Source organism: Trichomycterus rosablanca, chromosome 5 (assembly GCF_030014385.1).
Source record: "Trichomycterus rosablanca isolate fTriRos1 chromosome 5, fTriRos1.hap1, whole genome shotgun sequence".
Classification (NCBI taxonomy): domain Eukaryota; kingdom Metazoa; phylum Chordata; class Actinopteri; order Siluriformes; family Trichomycteridae; genus Trichomycterus; species Trichomycterus rosablanca.
The window spans coordinates 16,003,915-16,016,970 of record NC_085992.1 but is presented as its reverse complement, the minus strand read 5'-3'; the positions used below and the strand labels follow the sequence as shown (position 1 = coordinate 16,016,970).

The following is a 13,056-nucleotide window of genomic DNA, read 5'->3' as shown; positions in this document are numbered from 1 at the left end:
CAGGCAAGCACATGAAATCTGTGTGTATGGTTGTAGATCATACAGAATGAGGCCTGGCATTGTCTTGCTGAAATAACCATGGACTTTCCAGGAGATGACATGGCCTTAATGGCACCATGTGTCTCTTTAAAATTCCAATCTACACATCTGTGTCGATGGTACCTTCACACATGTGCAAGTCACTCATGCTATGGACACTGATCCACTTACATTTACATTTTCGGCATTTAGCAGACGCTTTTATCCAAAGTGACTTACAGTACTGTGACAGTATATTATCTAAGCAGTTGAGGGCCTTGCTCAAGGGCCCAACAGTGGCAACCTGGCAGTGGTGGGGCTTGAACCAGTGACCTTTGGATTACTAGTCCAGTACCTTAACCGTTAGGCTACAACTGCACTTCCATACCATGACAAATGTTTTGCACCTTTTACTGGTAACAGTGGATGATTTGTCAAAAACAATCTGAACCATGGACTCATCTCACTACTGTACATGAGACCACATAAGTCCACTGTCTTTCAGACTCATTTGAGATATCTTGGCCTATGAAGACTCTGAGACATTTCTGCATGCACAGATTTCCAAGTGTGAATTTTAGGTTGCATTTCTTAATGCAGCTGTAGACTATGTTAAATAACAATGGATTCCTGAAGTACTCCTGAGCCCATGTGGCTGTATTTATTACAGTAGAATGACGGTTTCTCATACACTGCCATCTGAGAGCTCAAATGTCACACACATTCAACAGTGGTTTCCAGCTATGTACTACATGGATTGAGATATCTTCAGACTCCTTGAATCTTTTCACAATATTATGACCAGTAGATGGTGAAAGACTAAATTATTTACAGTCTTGCATTGCGAAACATTATTCTTGAACTGATAGAAAATTCTTCTGAATTCTGAAGTTTGGCACAAGCTGGTGTCACAACCCATTACTGCTTGTACAGACTGATCCTTTGGAAGATTCTCCTTTTATACCCGATTATGATTCCCTCATTTGTTACCAATTCACCTGCTTATTGTGTAACGCTGTAACTTGAATATTCTATAAACTTTTTACTCCTATTTTGCCTCTGTCCCAACTTTTTGGAGTGTGTTGCAGGCATCAAATTCTGAATGTGTTTCTATTAACACAATACAATGAAGTTCATCGGTAAAAACATTGGAAAGATTCAGAAGAATTAAAAAAAATCACATCTTCTGAGCTTTCTTCTTATTGCGTTTTACAAAAAGTCCCAACTTTTTCGGAAATAGGGTTTGCACTTCATGTCAAGTTGGGCTACGCTACACTATATTGCAAAAGTATGTGGACACCCGACCATGAGCCTGTTGGACATTCCAAAACCATGAGCATTTACATTTTCTGCATTTAGTGGCTGCTTTTATCCAAAGCGACTAACAGTATACAGTCTAAGCAATTGAGCGTTAAGGGCCTTGCTCAAGAGTCCAATAGTGGCAAACTGGCAGTGGTGGGGTTTGAACTGTACTAGTCCAGTACCCTAACCACTAGGCTACAACTGCCCTAGCAGGCAGTGGGAGTGTCTGTGGGGTCCAAATCAATGCCTTAGTTTATCCCAGAGGTTTTCACTGAAGTTGACATTGTGCAGTTCCTCTAGATCAAACTCATCAAACCATGTCTTTATGGACATGGCTTTATTTGCTTGCTTCAAAAATAAATGCATATAATTAATTGTACTTATCTGATTAATCTGATAGCAATATGTGTGGCTTAAACAACTGATCCTAATAGATAGGAAGGGTATCCATATAAGTTATAATGGAGGACAATTACAAGCAATGCACCGGACAAAGGCAGCCTAACACATGCACATGACACACTCACATACACACCTGTACATCATCCATGTTGACTATAGCTCCCGTGATGTTGGAGAGCAGGTTGATCAGCTCCTCCTGGAACAACCAGACACGTTCAGGGATTTCGTTGATTATGAGCTTCACCCTCTGATCGTTTCTCAGAATGTAGATGCCAACCAGTGCCATATCGCTGTGCCCTGCCAGGTCCCGTGCCAACACCTCCAACACAAAATAGCCCGGGTCGTAAGCGGTAAAGAGGTCAAACGTTCGGATTATTCCAGTGGTCTCACCTGAGGACGATGAACAGACATGGAGAACAGAAATGAAGAACTGCACAGTTTATGAAATGACCATAGGTTCATAATTGGTCAGACATTATATTGTATGGCCAAAGGTAGGGAAGTTGTAGCCTAGCAGTTAAGATACTAGACTAGTAACCAGAAGGTTGCTGGTTCAAGCCCCACCACTGCCAGGTTGCCACTGTTGGGTCCTTGAGCAAGGTCCTTAACCCTCAATTGCTTAGACAATATACTGTCACAGTACTGTTAGCATCTGCTAAAATATCAAACATGTAAATGTAAAATGTAGAGGCATTAGGACAGTCCTCTTAATTAGTGAGTTTGGGTATTTCAGCCACACCCAGTGCTAACGTGAAATAAATGATATACAGTGGAACCTTGATTTAACAGACCCCCATTTAACGGATTTTGGATTTAACAGACAAACTCTGGAAAATCAAATGTCCAGTGCAACTGTTAAAAAAGCGTACCAAGACCAGTAGTTCAGTAACTGTCTACTAGCTGGCGCACGTCTCTCTGTTTACATAAATGACAGGCTTTATTTTGTCGGTAGGCTCTCTTTGTTCTCGCCTTTTTCTCTGTGTTTTATGCTTAATTTTGCAAGTTCTAGAGCTTAGTTATGCACCAACACTGCTCCAGTAGTGCTACAGAGTCAGAATAATAGATACTCGTCCCCACTATTGGATCACAGCAAAAAAAAAAACATCCCCAATAGTACAGTACACCAACTGTAACATATTTACTAGGGATGAAACGATACACTCTACCCATGATGCGATACAATTCACGATACGATTTTTTCCCGATTTTTTTTTTAACAAAATTTAATTGAAAACAAATTATGACAGTTTCCTTTTATTAAAATACTGTATTTGTACTTATCTTTTATTTATCTAAATAATGAATGCCCTTTTATTTCTGAGGTAGGTACCAGCTATGCCTAATAATGCTTGTTGTGTAAAAAAAAACTGAAATGAAATTTCAAAACAAATCCAACATTATATAAATAAATGAATAATACAAATAAAGAAAGTATCCTCACATAAATACATTTGGCTGGAAAATCCCCTACCTGGCAACTTTGTGAAGTGCCGTCAACCAGGCAAGGTGAATAGCGCCAGTGCCCTCTGCTGTTTAAAGTGAATATCGATTCATCTTAAATGAATAACTGATTTGAATCGTGGCACATGTGCACCGATTTTTAACTGTCTTGTGGTGCATCGTTACATCCCTAATATTTACATATCTATTTACGTTGTTCATTCCCTTGCTGTTTCGGACAATCGGCCTTTACGGACCAGTGCTCCCCCCTTTAAGCCTGTCGAGGTTCCACTGTTCTTTCAACTTTGTATGATAAAGATATGTTTGGACCAGTTTGATCAATTGTAGCCAGGACTTCTGGTCCATCATCAGTGCCTGACCTAATGAATGGTCTGCAGAAAGGAGGCCAACTTTATATTACCACCCATGGAACAAGCTCACGTTCAGGTGTCCACATACTTTTGACCATATAGTGTACATGTTTCATACAAGTGTAACTCAATTAAAATGAAACCAATCAACTTTTCAGACCGATGATGAAGACGTTGCCGATGTCCTTGGACTCGTTGGACTGTAGTTTGATGTAGCGGATGGACAGAATGTGATACAGAACGAGGCTGTTATTGCCGACATCGTTATCGATGGCTTGCACCCGGATCAGATCAGAACCGACTTTAGCATCCGCGGCCACACCTGTACAGAGGCAGATCATAAATGACACCCTTTATTATACACCACACGTAACGGCATGTGCTCAGAAGCATGTGTGCATTCCTGTACCTGCAGTGTACTCCAGCTTGGTGAATCTCGGAGGCTGATCGTTAATGTCCTCGAGGTAGATCCTGATTTCCTGAAGAGTCGGGTCGCGGCTGGGGTCGAGCGCCATGCGGTTCCGCAGCGACCTCTGACCTCTGGGCGGTGACCAGTTCCTGTTGCTGGAGGCTTTGACGATGATGGAGTACACTGGGATTTCCTCCCGATCTTGATCCTTTTTTATCCGCAGAACTCCCGAAACGCTCAGTCCAAAGTTTCCCTCCGTGTCACCCCCTAGAGATCACACAAGATGTAGTATGTGAAACATGAGGTGTAGTTTTGTATTAATGGGGTCTGTTCAAAAACATAGTGAGCTCTCTGTTTAAATTCTTAAATGCCTTAAAATGCTGCCTTATGAGGTGCCTAATTTTGAGGTGATAATCTGACTGAATAACAAGGGAGCATCCAATTCTTCCTTACCAGTGAAGCTTCCCAGCATTCAGTGTGGCACAATTTTCTCACCTTTTCCCCCTTTATTACATGATCCAAATTTTGAAGTACTTATTGTAATGCTGGCTGCACTTCACCCACGCTGGATAAGTAGCTCCATAAGGTAGCACACACACACCTCCTTCAAGAAATTTAAATCCACCAACCACATCTTCACACGTGCCAATGCAGAATCAAACCCTCCTATTACCCTCAATTTTACTAACACCTTTTATCTTTGTGGTCAATTTGACCCCAGCAATTTAAACCTTTAGAAAATGACTATAATAAAAATTTTTACCCAAGTTTATGTCACATACTTGTTCATTGACCACTTAAATAGCCTTTCAAAAAAACCCACCCCCCTTATACATCCCGTATACCTGTTAACGCGACTATGGAGAAATATGCAGATCACCATAAAATCTCATTGATTGACCTAAAATTGGTAGAGATCTTTTTGGTGTTTTAATGGCTTTATATAATTTCTAAGTGCATATTTTTATTATCTATAACATTAGGAATGAAAAACCATTTCTGTTATCAAAAATTTTAACATGTATTATGTTTGGGGTCAATCTGAAACACACAATTTCAAAAATTTAGAAGGATTTTATTTGTAAAACAGATTCATCATCGGCATGCATCGTCTGAAGGGACAGAGCCCACAAAATGCAAGCAGACGTTTATCCACAGTCACATGGGGGCCTGGATTGTAAAGAAAGGGTAATCGCTGAACCCACTTGTCCCATACATCCCATACTGCTGCAAGTTTGTCACGCTCTCGTCGGCCCTGCCTTGTTTCTCTGTCATCAAAGCGTATGACAAGGGAGAAAACATGGAATGTGTTTAGAGACATGGTGGCTGGAAATATTGCCCTTCCAGTGTCAGCAGTCCAAAGGCTTGATGTTGCTTCGCCTTTTGGCTTGTACACTCCTGCCAAAATGAGCGACCCAATGTAGGCTTGCAAGTGGGTCACATCCAAGTCTTTCCAACTGTCCCCATACACTCACCTCCCCTCTAACTTTGTCATCTCAAGTATATCCTTTTCAATTGATGGTGTCATGAAGAGCTCAAATGCTGATTTTATGTCTTGGACATGCCTGACAGCATATCTGGTGGGACCTGGAACCATTTTGATGACATTAGCAGCACTAAGTCTACCCTGTTGTTCAAGTGGGTAGACAGACAATAATAACTTTTCAGTTTTGGAAGGTAGTGTGTTTGCTGGTGGTTGAGAGACAAAAGAAGGGTCAACACTGAGGGTCTCATTTTTATCAGAGGAGGATGCTTCATAATCCGGGTCCTCCTCAACATCATCCTCTGTCTCTATTCGCGGGAATCATATTTTCTTGTCCCCACAGCATGGGAAATATCAAAAATCTTGTGAGGATGATGTTTTCCCCTCCCCCATGTTGTGTGAACTATCAGTGGTTCTCGCACGACTACAGTTATGGTTATGTGAGGTTAGGGCCTTAAAGTTTTTTGAAAATTAAAAAACTGCATGTCAAAGTGACCTCAATATCATCCTTAACAACCAATACAAATGTGTGTAAAATGTTGATATTTCTTATATGTTTTATACAGCTAAAACAACCTGGGGTCAAATTGACCCCAAAGAACACCGATCCATAGAACATGTGTACAGGACACTGAAAACATATTATCATGTTAATTTTATGTTTACCTAGTTGTCCCCATTAAATTAGGAAAAGTCATTGAATATGAAGCAAAAAAAATGATGTCAAGCATTTATTTAAAGACGTTAAACATTGAATGGGGTCAAATTGACCCTAAAGGTAATAGGAGGGCTAACTGAGAGCCTCAGCACGTACTGAGGACTATGCTATTCTACTTCTGTTCTTTTGCTGAAGGTAGAGGTAAATCCAAATCCAGCATTCGATACCTCAAGGATGTCAAATAAATTACGATAACATTTAGCAGACACTTTTAGGCCTTGCTTAGGAGCCCAACAGTGGTGACTTGGCAGTGGTGGGGGCTTGAACCAGCAATCTTCTGATCACTAGTCCAGTACCTTAACCACTAAGTTAAAACTGTCCAATCATGCCTGTGCACTACACTTTGTGTAATTCAGGGACCAGGATTTTAATACTTACACAAGTGGTGTAACTCCCTGTTCATTTTATCAGCTCCACTGACCATATAGAAGCACTTTGTAGTTTTACAAATACTGACCATAGTCCATCTGTTTCTCTGCATGCTTTGTTAGCCCCCTTTCATGCTGTTCTTCAATGGTCAGGACCCTCCCAGGACCACCACAGAGCAGGTATTATTTGGGTGTTGGATCATTCTCAGCACTGCAGTGACACTGGCATGGTGGTGGTGTGTTAGTGTGTGTTCTGCTGGTATGAGTGAATCAGACACAGCAGCGCTGCTGGAGTTTTTAAACACCTCACTGTCACTGCTGGACTGAGAATAGTCCACCAACCAAAAATATATCCAGCCAACAGCGCCCCGTGGGCAGCGCCCTGTGACCACTGATAAAGGTCTAAAAGATGACAAACTCAAACAGCAGCAATAGATGTGCGATCGTCTCTGACTTTATATCTGCAAGGTGGACCAACTAGGTAGGAGTGTCTAATAGAGTTGACAGTGAGTGGACAGGGTATTTAAAAACTCCAGCAGCGCTGCTGTGTCTGATCCACTCATACCAGCACAACACACACTAACACACCACCACCATGTCATTGTCACTGCAATTTTCTCCCCATAATCTAGTCGTATCCAATTACCCTGATTGCGTTACGCTTCACCTCAACCAATACAACCCTCCACTGCTGACTGAGGAGCTTCGCAACTGACACGCCCCCTCCAACACCTGTGCAGTACCGACTGAACCTTTTACCTACACAAGGCGAGTTCACATGCAGATCAGCATTGTGCATGGAGAGCCATACCCTGATCAGCATTATTCCTCGATTCTGTGCAGGGTAGAATGCACAAATGCTTGTTCCATCAATCAGCCAGCAGAGGTCGTAATTGCACCAGTTATGAGGAACCCTGGTCCGGCAAATCCCACCCTGTGAACAACAGCCAATCGTTGTTCATGTAGCCGCCCAGCCCAGCCAGGCAGAGCTGAGATTCCATACGATGTATTTAAAATCCCAGCTCTGGTGTTGCCGTGTTTTACCGCTGCAACACCTGAGCGGCCATGTGTAAAATGATGTAAAAAAAAATGATGGTGTAAAAAAATAAATAAATAAACAAATCAAATCCTAATGAATAAATAAATAACTGTATTATTTTTATTTATTTAAATTTATTTATTTTTCATTTATTTTATCTATAATGGTTCCAGTTGTATAGAGCGGCAAGCGTGCACGTACTGCAGGAACTCCAAATTCCAGTCAGACCAGCGTGAATCTAACGCAATGGGGTACAGCTGCGGCCTATTAAAGAGGTCGGAGAACTCCCGCCCTCGCCTGCATTTAAGCAGAAGAGCGAGCGAGGTTCACCGTCGCACCTTCTGCTTGCTCTGCGCTACACTGCGCTTGTTTATTTTGTTAGGGAAAGCCGGTAACGTCAAGCCGCATAGCGGGGCGACGGTAGGGCATTGCCCGAGGTAATTTCCACTGCCAGGGAAATAAAGGTTTATTCTTTGGGGCGACTTTTCTGTCTTCGGTGGTACGCCATCCAAAAGAGAAAGACGGTGAAAGAACGATCCTGTTTTCGGGTCTGTTCTCTGCTTACTGCGATACGTCAGCAGTGACGTTCAGCTCGGCGGTGTTTCAATCCGACTCAAAGCCGGTAACGTCAAGCCGCATAGCGGGTCATTCCTGGGATTGGGTGCCTTTTGGACCTTAAAACTTTTTGAAAATGAAACACTGTTTTAATTTGTTTTTCATGTTTTATTATAAAAAGGACATGTTATACTTTTCCAAACTAATATTGGTCAAGCTCAAGCACACAAACATTTTTATGCAGTCTCTGACCCTGGATGTCCACCCTGTTACGGACAAATGCATAACTGTTGTGTGTCTGTCTTCAGCTGCACTTAAGGCCATTCTTTAAAGGATGCACACATAATATCAATATTTCTGTCATTATTATAACCAAACTGAATAATAAAGCTACATAAATTACACATGCACCTCATATACACTGTGACGTCCACCCTGTTACGTATTAGGTTGTAACAGGGTGGACCAAAACATGGTGGACATTCTGACATAAAATTTGCCATTAGCTAGCGAGTGAGCAAAACTATGCTAGCACAAAAGTGGATTTAGACAAAGAATTCTCTGCTTTTTAGCATGATTATTTTTTAAATTATCAAATCGTGTTGCTTTTTCTCATATATCCCACAACAGGAAGGACATGTTATGGTTGACCATATAAGACTGTTAGGATAAAATGTGGAAAAAAACAAACAACATTAAAATGAGCCACTCATCTTCCACAGTTGTTTTCCCTCCAATAAGATCATTTGAACTCCAGGAAATTATGTCAGTATGCAAAACAGCTCTTCATTTTAAGAGACAGTAGTAAGAAATAACAGGGTGGACAGCAACTTGAGGGACGTGTGAAAAACCCCTTATAATCAGCAATAAAATGAAACTCATAAAGAAAACAAAAATCCAAGGTTTAGAGGGACTTAAGCAAAACCTTTTTAACAGTATTAAAAGTATTAAAATCCATCACTAAATCAGAATGTACAGCACTGGGGACATGGGAAAACCGCTGGTATCTAAGAGATTAAAACAATATGTATACAGTCATTTTATTTGGGTGGGGGGTAGAAAACATTGTGTTTAGTATTTGAAAGTGTTATGTATTTCAGTAAGATGTTTAGAAATTGTATTGTTTAAAATATACTTAATAAATACAATGATCAGCACTGGGCACACAAAAGGCACCGAATTGTAGGAATGACCCTTACATACACTATATTGCCAAAAGTATTCGCTCGTCTGCCTTCACACGCATATGAACTTGAGTGACGTCCCATTCTTAATCCATAGGGTTGAATATGATGTCGGCACATCCTTTGCAGCTATAACAGCTTCAACTGTTCTGGGAAGGCTTTCCACAAGGTTTAGGAGTGTGTTTATGGGAATTTTTGACCATTCTTCCAGAAGCGCATTTGTGATGTCAGACACTGATGTTGGATGAGAAGGCCTGGCTTGCAGTCTCCGCTCTAATTCACCCCAAATGTGTTGGGGTCAGGACTCTGTGCAGGTGTCTCCACTGCTCTAGAGTCCAGTGGCGGTGTGCTTTACACCACTGCATCCAACGCTTTGCATTGCGCTTGGTGATGTAAGGCTTGGATGCAGCTGCTCGGCCATGGAAACCCATTCCATGAAGTTCTTGAGCTAATCTGAAGGCCAAATAAAGTATGGAGGTCTGTAGCGATTGGCTCTGCAGAAAGTTGGTGACCTCTGTGCACTATGCGCCTCAGCATCCGCTGACCCCGCTCTAATCCCCTCATTTTACGTGGCCTACCACTTTGTGGCTGAGTTGCTGTCGTTCCCAATCGCTTCCACTTTGTTATAATACCACTGACAGTTGACTGTTGAATATTTAGTAGCAAGGAAATTTCACGACTGGATTTGTTGCACAGGTGGCATCCTATCACAGTACCATGCTGTAATTCACTGAGCTCCTGAGAGCGACCCATTCTTTCACAAATGTTTGTAGAAGCAGTCTTCATGCCTAGGTGCTTGGTTTTATACACCTGTGGCCATGGAAGTGATTGGAACACCTGAATTCAATGATTTGGATGGGTGAGTGATTACTTTTGGCAATATAATGTATTTCAATTCCTCCTGTGAACTGACACATGTAAAGCTATCAGGCTCTTCTTTTTCACCAGCCAGCAGTGGATTCCTACATACTACATAGCTGTATCACACACAAAGAAGTTTTACTTAAAGGTTTCTTCGTTCCACTCATGCAGGGCCACTTTGACAAGACAGAAAAAGCCACTGTTGCTGCGGCAAAGAGGCGACACATAATACTGTTGTCTTGTTGCAGCGTAAGATCACAGAGTGATTGACATTCATTCTTATTTCTGGTAGAGGGCAGAATTCATTATTCCATCAATTGCTGCCCAGGTTAAATAACCCAAGCAGCAAAGAATCCCCATGCTATGATCACCATCCTGTTGGACTATTGGTATGATAATTTTATTGTGGAAAGCTTTACACTGGATATAATGTCTTTTTAAAACTTTCATGATACACAAACAACACCGTCATGAAATATATTATTGTAGTATCAAGCCATTCAAAAATCAATCACATGACATCTTTGAGCTACAGGGGTTGGACAAAATAACTGAAACACCTGGTTTTAGACCACAATAATTTATTAGTATGGTGTAGGGCCTCCTTTTGCGGCCAATACAGCGTCAATTCGTCTTGGAAATGACATATACAAGTCCTGCACAGTGGTCAGAGGGATTTAAAGCCATTCTTCTTGCAGGATAGTGGCAAGGTCACTACGTGATGCTGGTGGAGGAAAACGTTTCCTGACTCGCTTCTCCAAAACACCCCAAAGTGGCTCAATAATATTTAGATCTGGTGACTGTGCAGGCCATGGGAGATGTTCAACTTCACTTTCATGTTCATCAAACCAATCTTTCACCAGTCTTGCTGTCTGTATTGGTGCATTGTCATCCTGATACACGGCACCGCCATTGGATGCACATGGTCCTCCAGAATGGTTCGGTAGTCCTTGGCAGTGACGCGCCCATCTAGCACAAGTATTGGGCCAAGGAAATGCCATGATATGGCAGCCCAAACCATCACTGATCCACCCCCATGCTTCACTCTGGGCATGCAACAGTCTGGGTGGTATGCTTCTTTGGGGCTTCTCCACACCGTAACTCTCCCGGATGTGGGGAAAACAGTAAAGGTGGACTCATCAGAGAACAATACATGTTTCACATTGTCCACAGCCCAAGATTTGCGCTCCTTGCACCATTGAAACCGACGTTTGGCATTGGCACGAGTGACCAAAGGTTTGGCTATAGCAGCCCGGCCGTGTTTTACTGACTGTAGTCCATCTGTTTCTCTGCATGCTTTGTTAGCCACATTTCATGCTGTTCTTTAATGGTCAGGACCCCCACAGGACCATTACAGAGTAGGTGATATTTGAGTGGTGGATCATTCTCAGCACTGCAGTGACACTGCTGGTATGAGTGGATACGACACAGCAATGCTGATGGAGTTTTTAAACACCTCACTGTCACTGCTGGACTGAGAATAGTCCAACAACCAAAAATATCCAGCCAACAGTGCCCCATGGGCAGCGTCCTGTGACCACTGATGAAGGTCTAGAAGATGACCAACTCAAACAGCAGCAATAGATGAGCGATCGTCTCTGAGTTTACATCTACAAGGTGGACCAACTAGGTAGGAGTGTCTAATAGAGTGGACAGTGAGTGGACACGGTATTTTAAAAACTCCAGCAGCGCTGCTGTGTCTGATCCACTCATACCAGCACAATACACGCTAACACACCACCACCATGTCATTGTCACTACAGTGCTGAGAATGATCCACCACCTAAATAATACCTGCTCTGTGGTGGTCCTGTAGGGGGTCCTGACTACAGGACTACAGTCAGTAGTTGTAGAACTACAAAGTGCTTCTATATGGTAAGTGGAGCTGATAAAATGAACAGTGAGTGTAGAAACAAGGAGGTGGTTTTAAAGTTATGGCTGATCAGTGTATATTGAAGGTTGGGATGATGGTATTTCATTGTGAACCCGCCTTGTGCAGGTGAAAAGAAGCGGTTGGCAACTGCACACATGTCGGAGGGGCATGTGCTAGGTACAGCTCTCCTTGGCCAGGGTATGGGTCTGTAGCAGTGAAGAAGAGATACAACCAGGGTAATTGGATATGATTAGACTTGGGGAAAAAGGGAACAAATCAGTCTGCATGATTGTCTACCTTCAAAAAGCACCTACAATGGACAAACAGGCTTGGAAGCCGCTACTGGTGTTATGCTCGCCATGTTGGTGAACCTTATTGATATAGACTGTAACACTGGATTCTTACCTGCAATGAAGTAGTAAACCACAGCATTGGAGCCTTCATCTGCATCAACTGCTCCTGTAACGTTACCCACCACAGTACCAGGGGATGAGTGCTCGGGCACGGACAGGGACTGGAACAAAGGTCCACCTCTCTAAGAAAAGAAGACATAGGCACAAAGAATGTTGATAGCAAACAATGCATTGCTGACATGCTTACTGGTAATAGTGATAGAAAGGGTGGCGGCAGGGGCAAAAGGGGTGTTGAAACTGACACAACAACAATAGACAATGACTTTGGTCAAAACTATATTTAAAACTAAACTAATTCATGAATACAAGGCTGTGAAAAATTATTTACCCCCTTCTGATACTCTATTTTACCAAATGTCACACTAAATAGTTTCAGATCCTTATACAAAATGTAGCAAAAGACAAAGAGAACTGCAATTGAACATCTTTTACATCTCTTTGAAACACTTGTGGCCTCTTCCTCTACCTGCAAAATTGCTTAAATTCAACCACATTGTAACCTTTTCAAACATGAACTGTCTGTTTGAGGTACTGCCACAACATCTTAACAGGGTTCTTAGACTAGGCTGTGCCGAACCCTTATATTTTTTTTCCTTTGAGACATTTAGATATGGATTAGC

The 13,056-nt window shown here is 42.1% G+C and overlaps 1 protein-coding gene across 1 annotated transcript in view; it reads right to left on the bottom strand.

The window, feature by feature from the left end:
* The window catches only part of cdh23 (cadherin-related 23), a 399,105-nt gene that overhangs the window by 15,696 nt on the left and 370,353 nt on the right, over window positions 1-13,056 (bottom strand). Inside the window, exons 56-59 of the mRNA XM_062994943.1 lie at window positions 12,429-12,558; window positions 3,943-4,209; window positions 3,694-3,855; window positions 1,856-2,112 (exon numbers count right to left, since the gene is read on the bottom strand). Coding sequence (XP_062851013.1) covers window positions 1,856-2,112; window positions 3,694-3,855; window positions 3,943-4,209; window positions 12,429-12,558 — 816 coding nt within the window. The remainder of the gene's footprint in view (window positions 1-1,855; window positions 2,113-3,693; window positions 3,856-3,942; window positions 4,210-12,428; window positions 12,559-13,056) is intronic.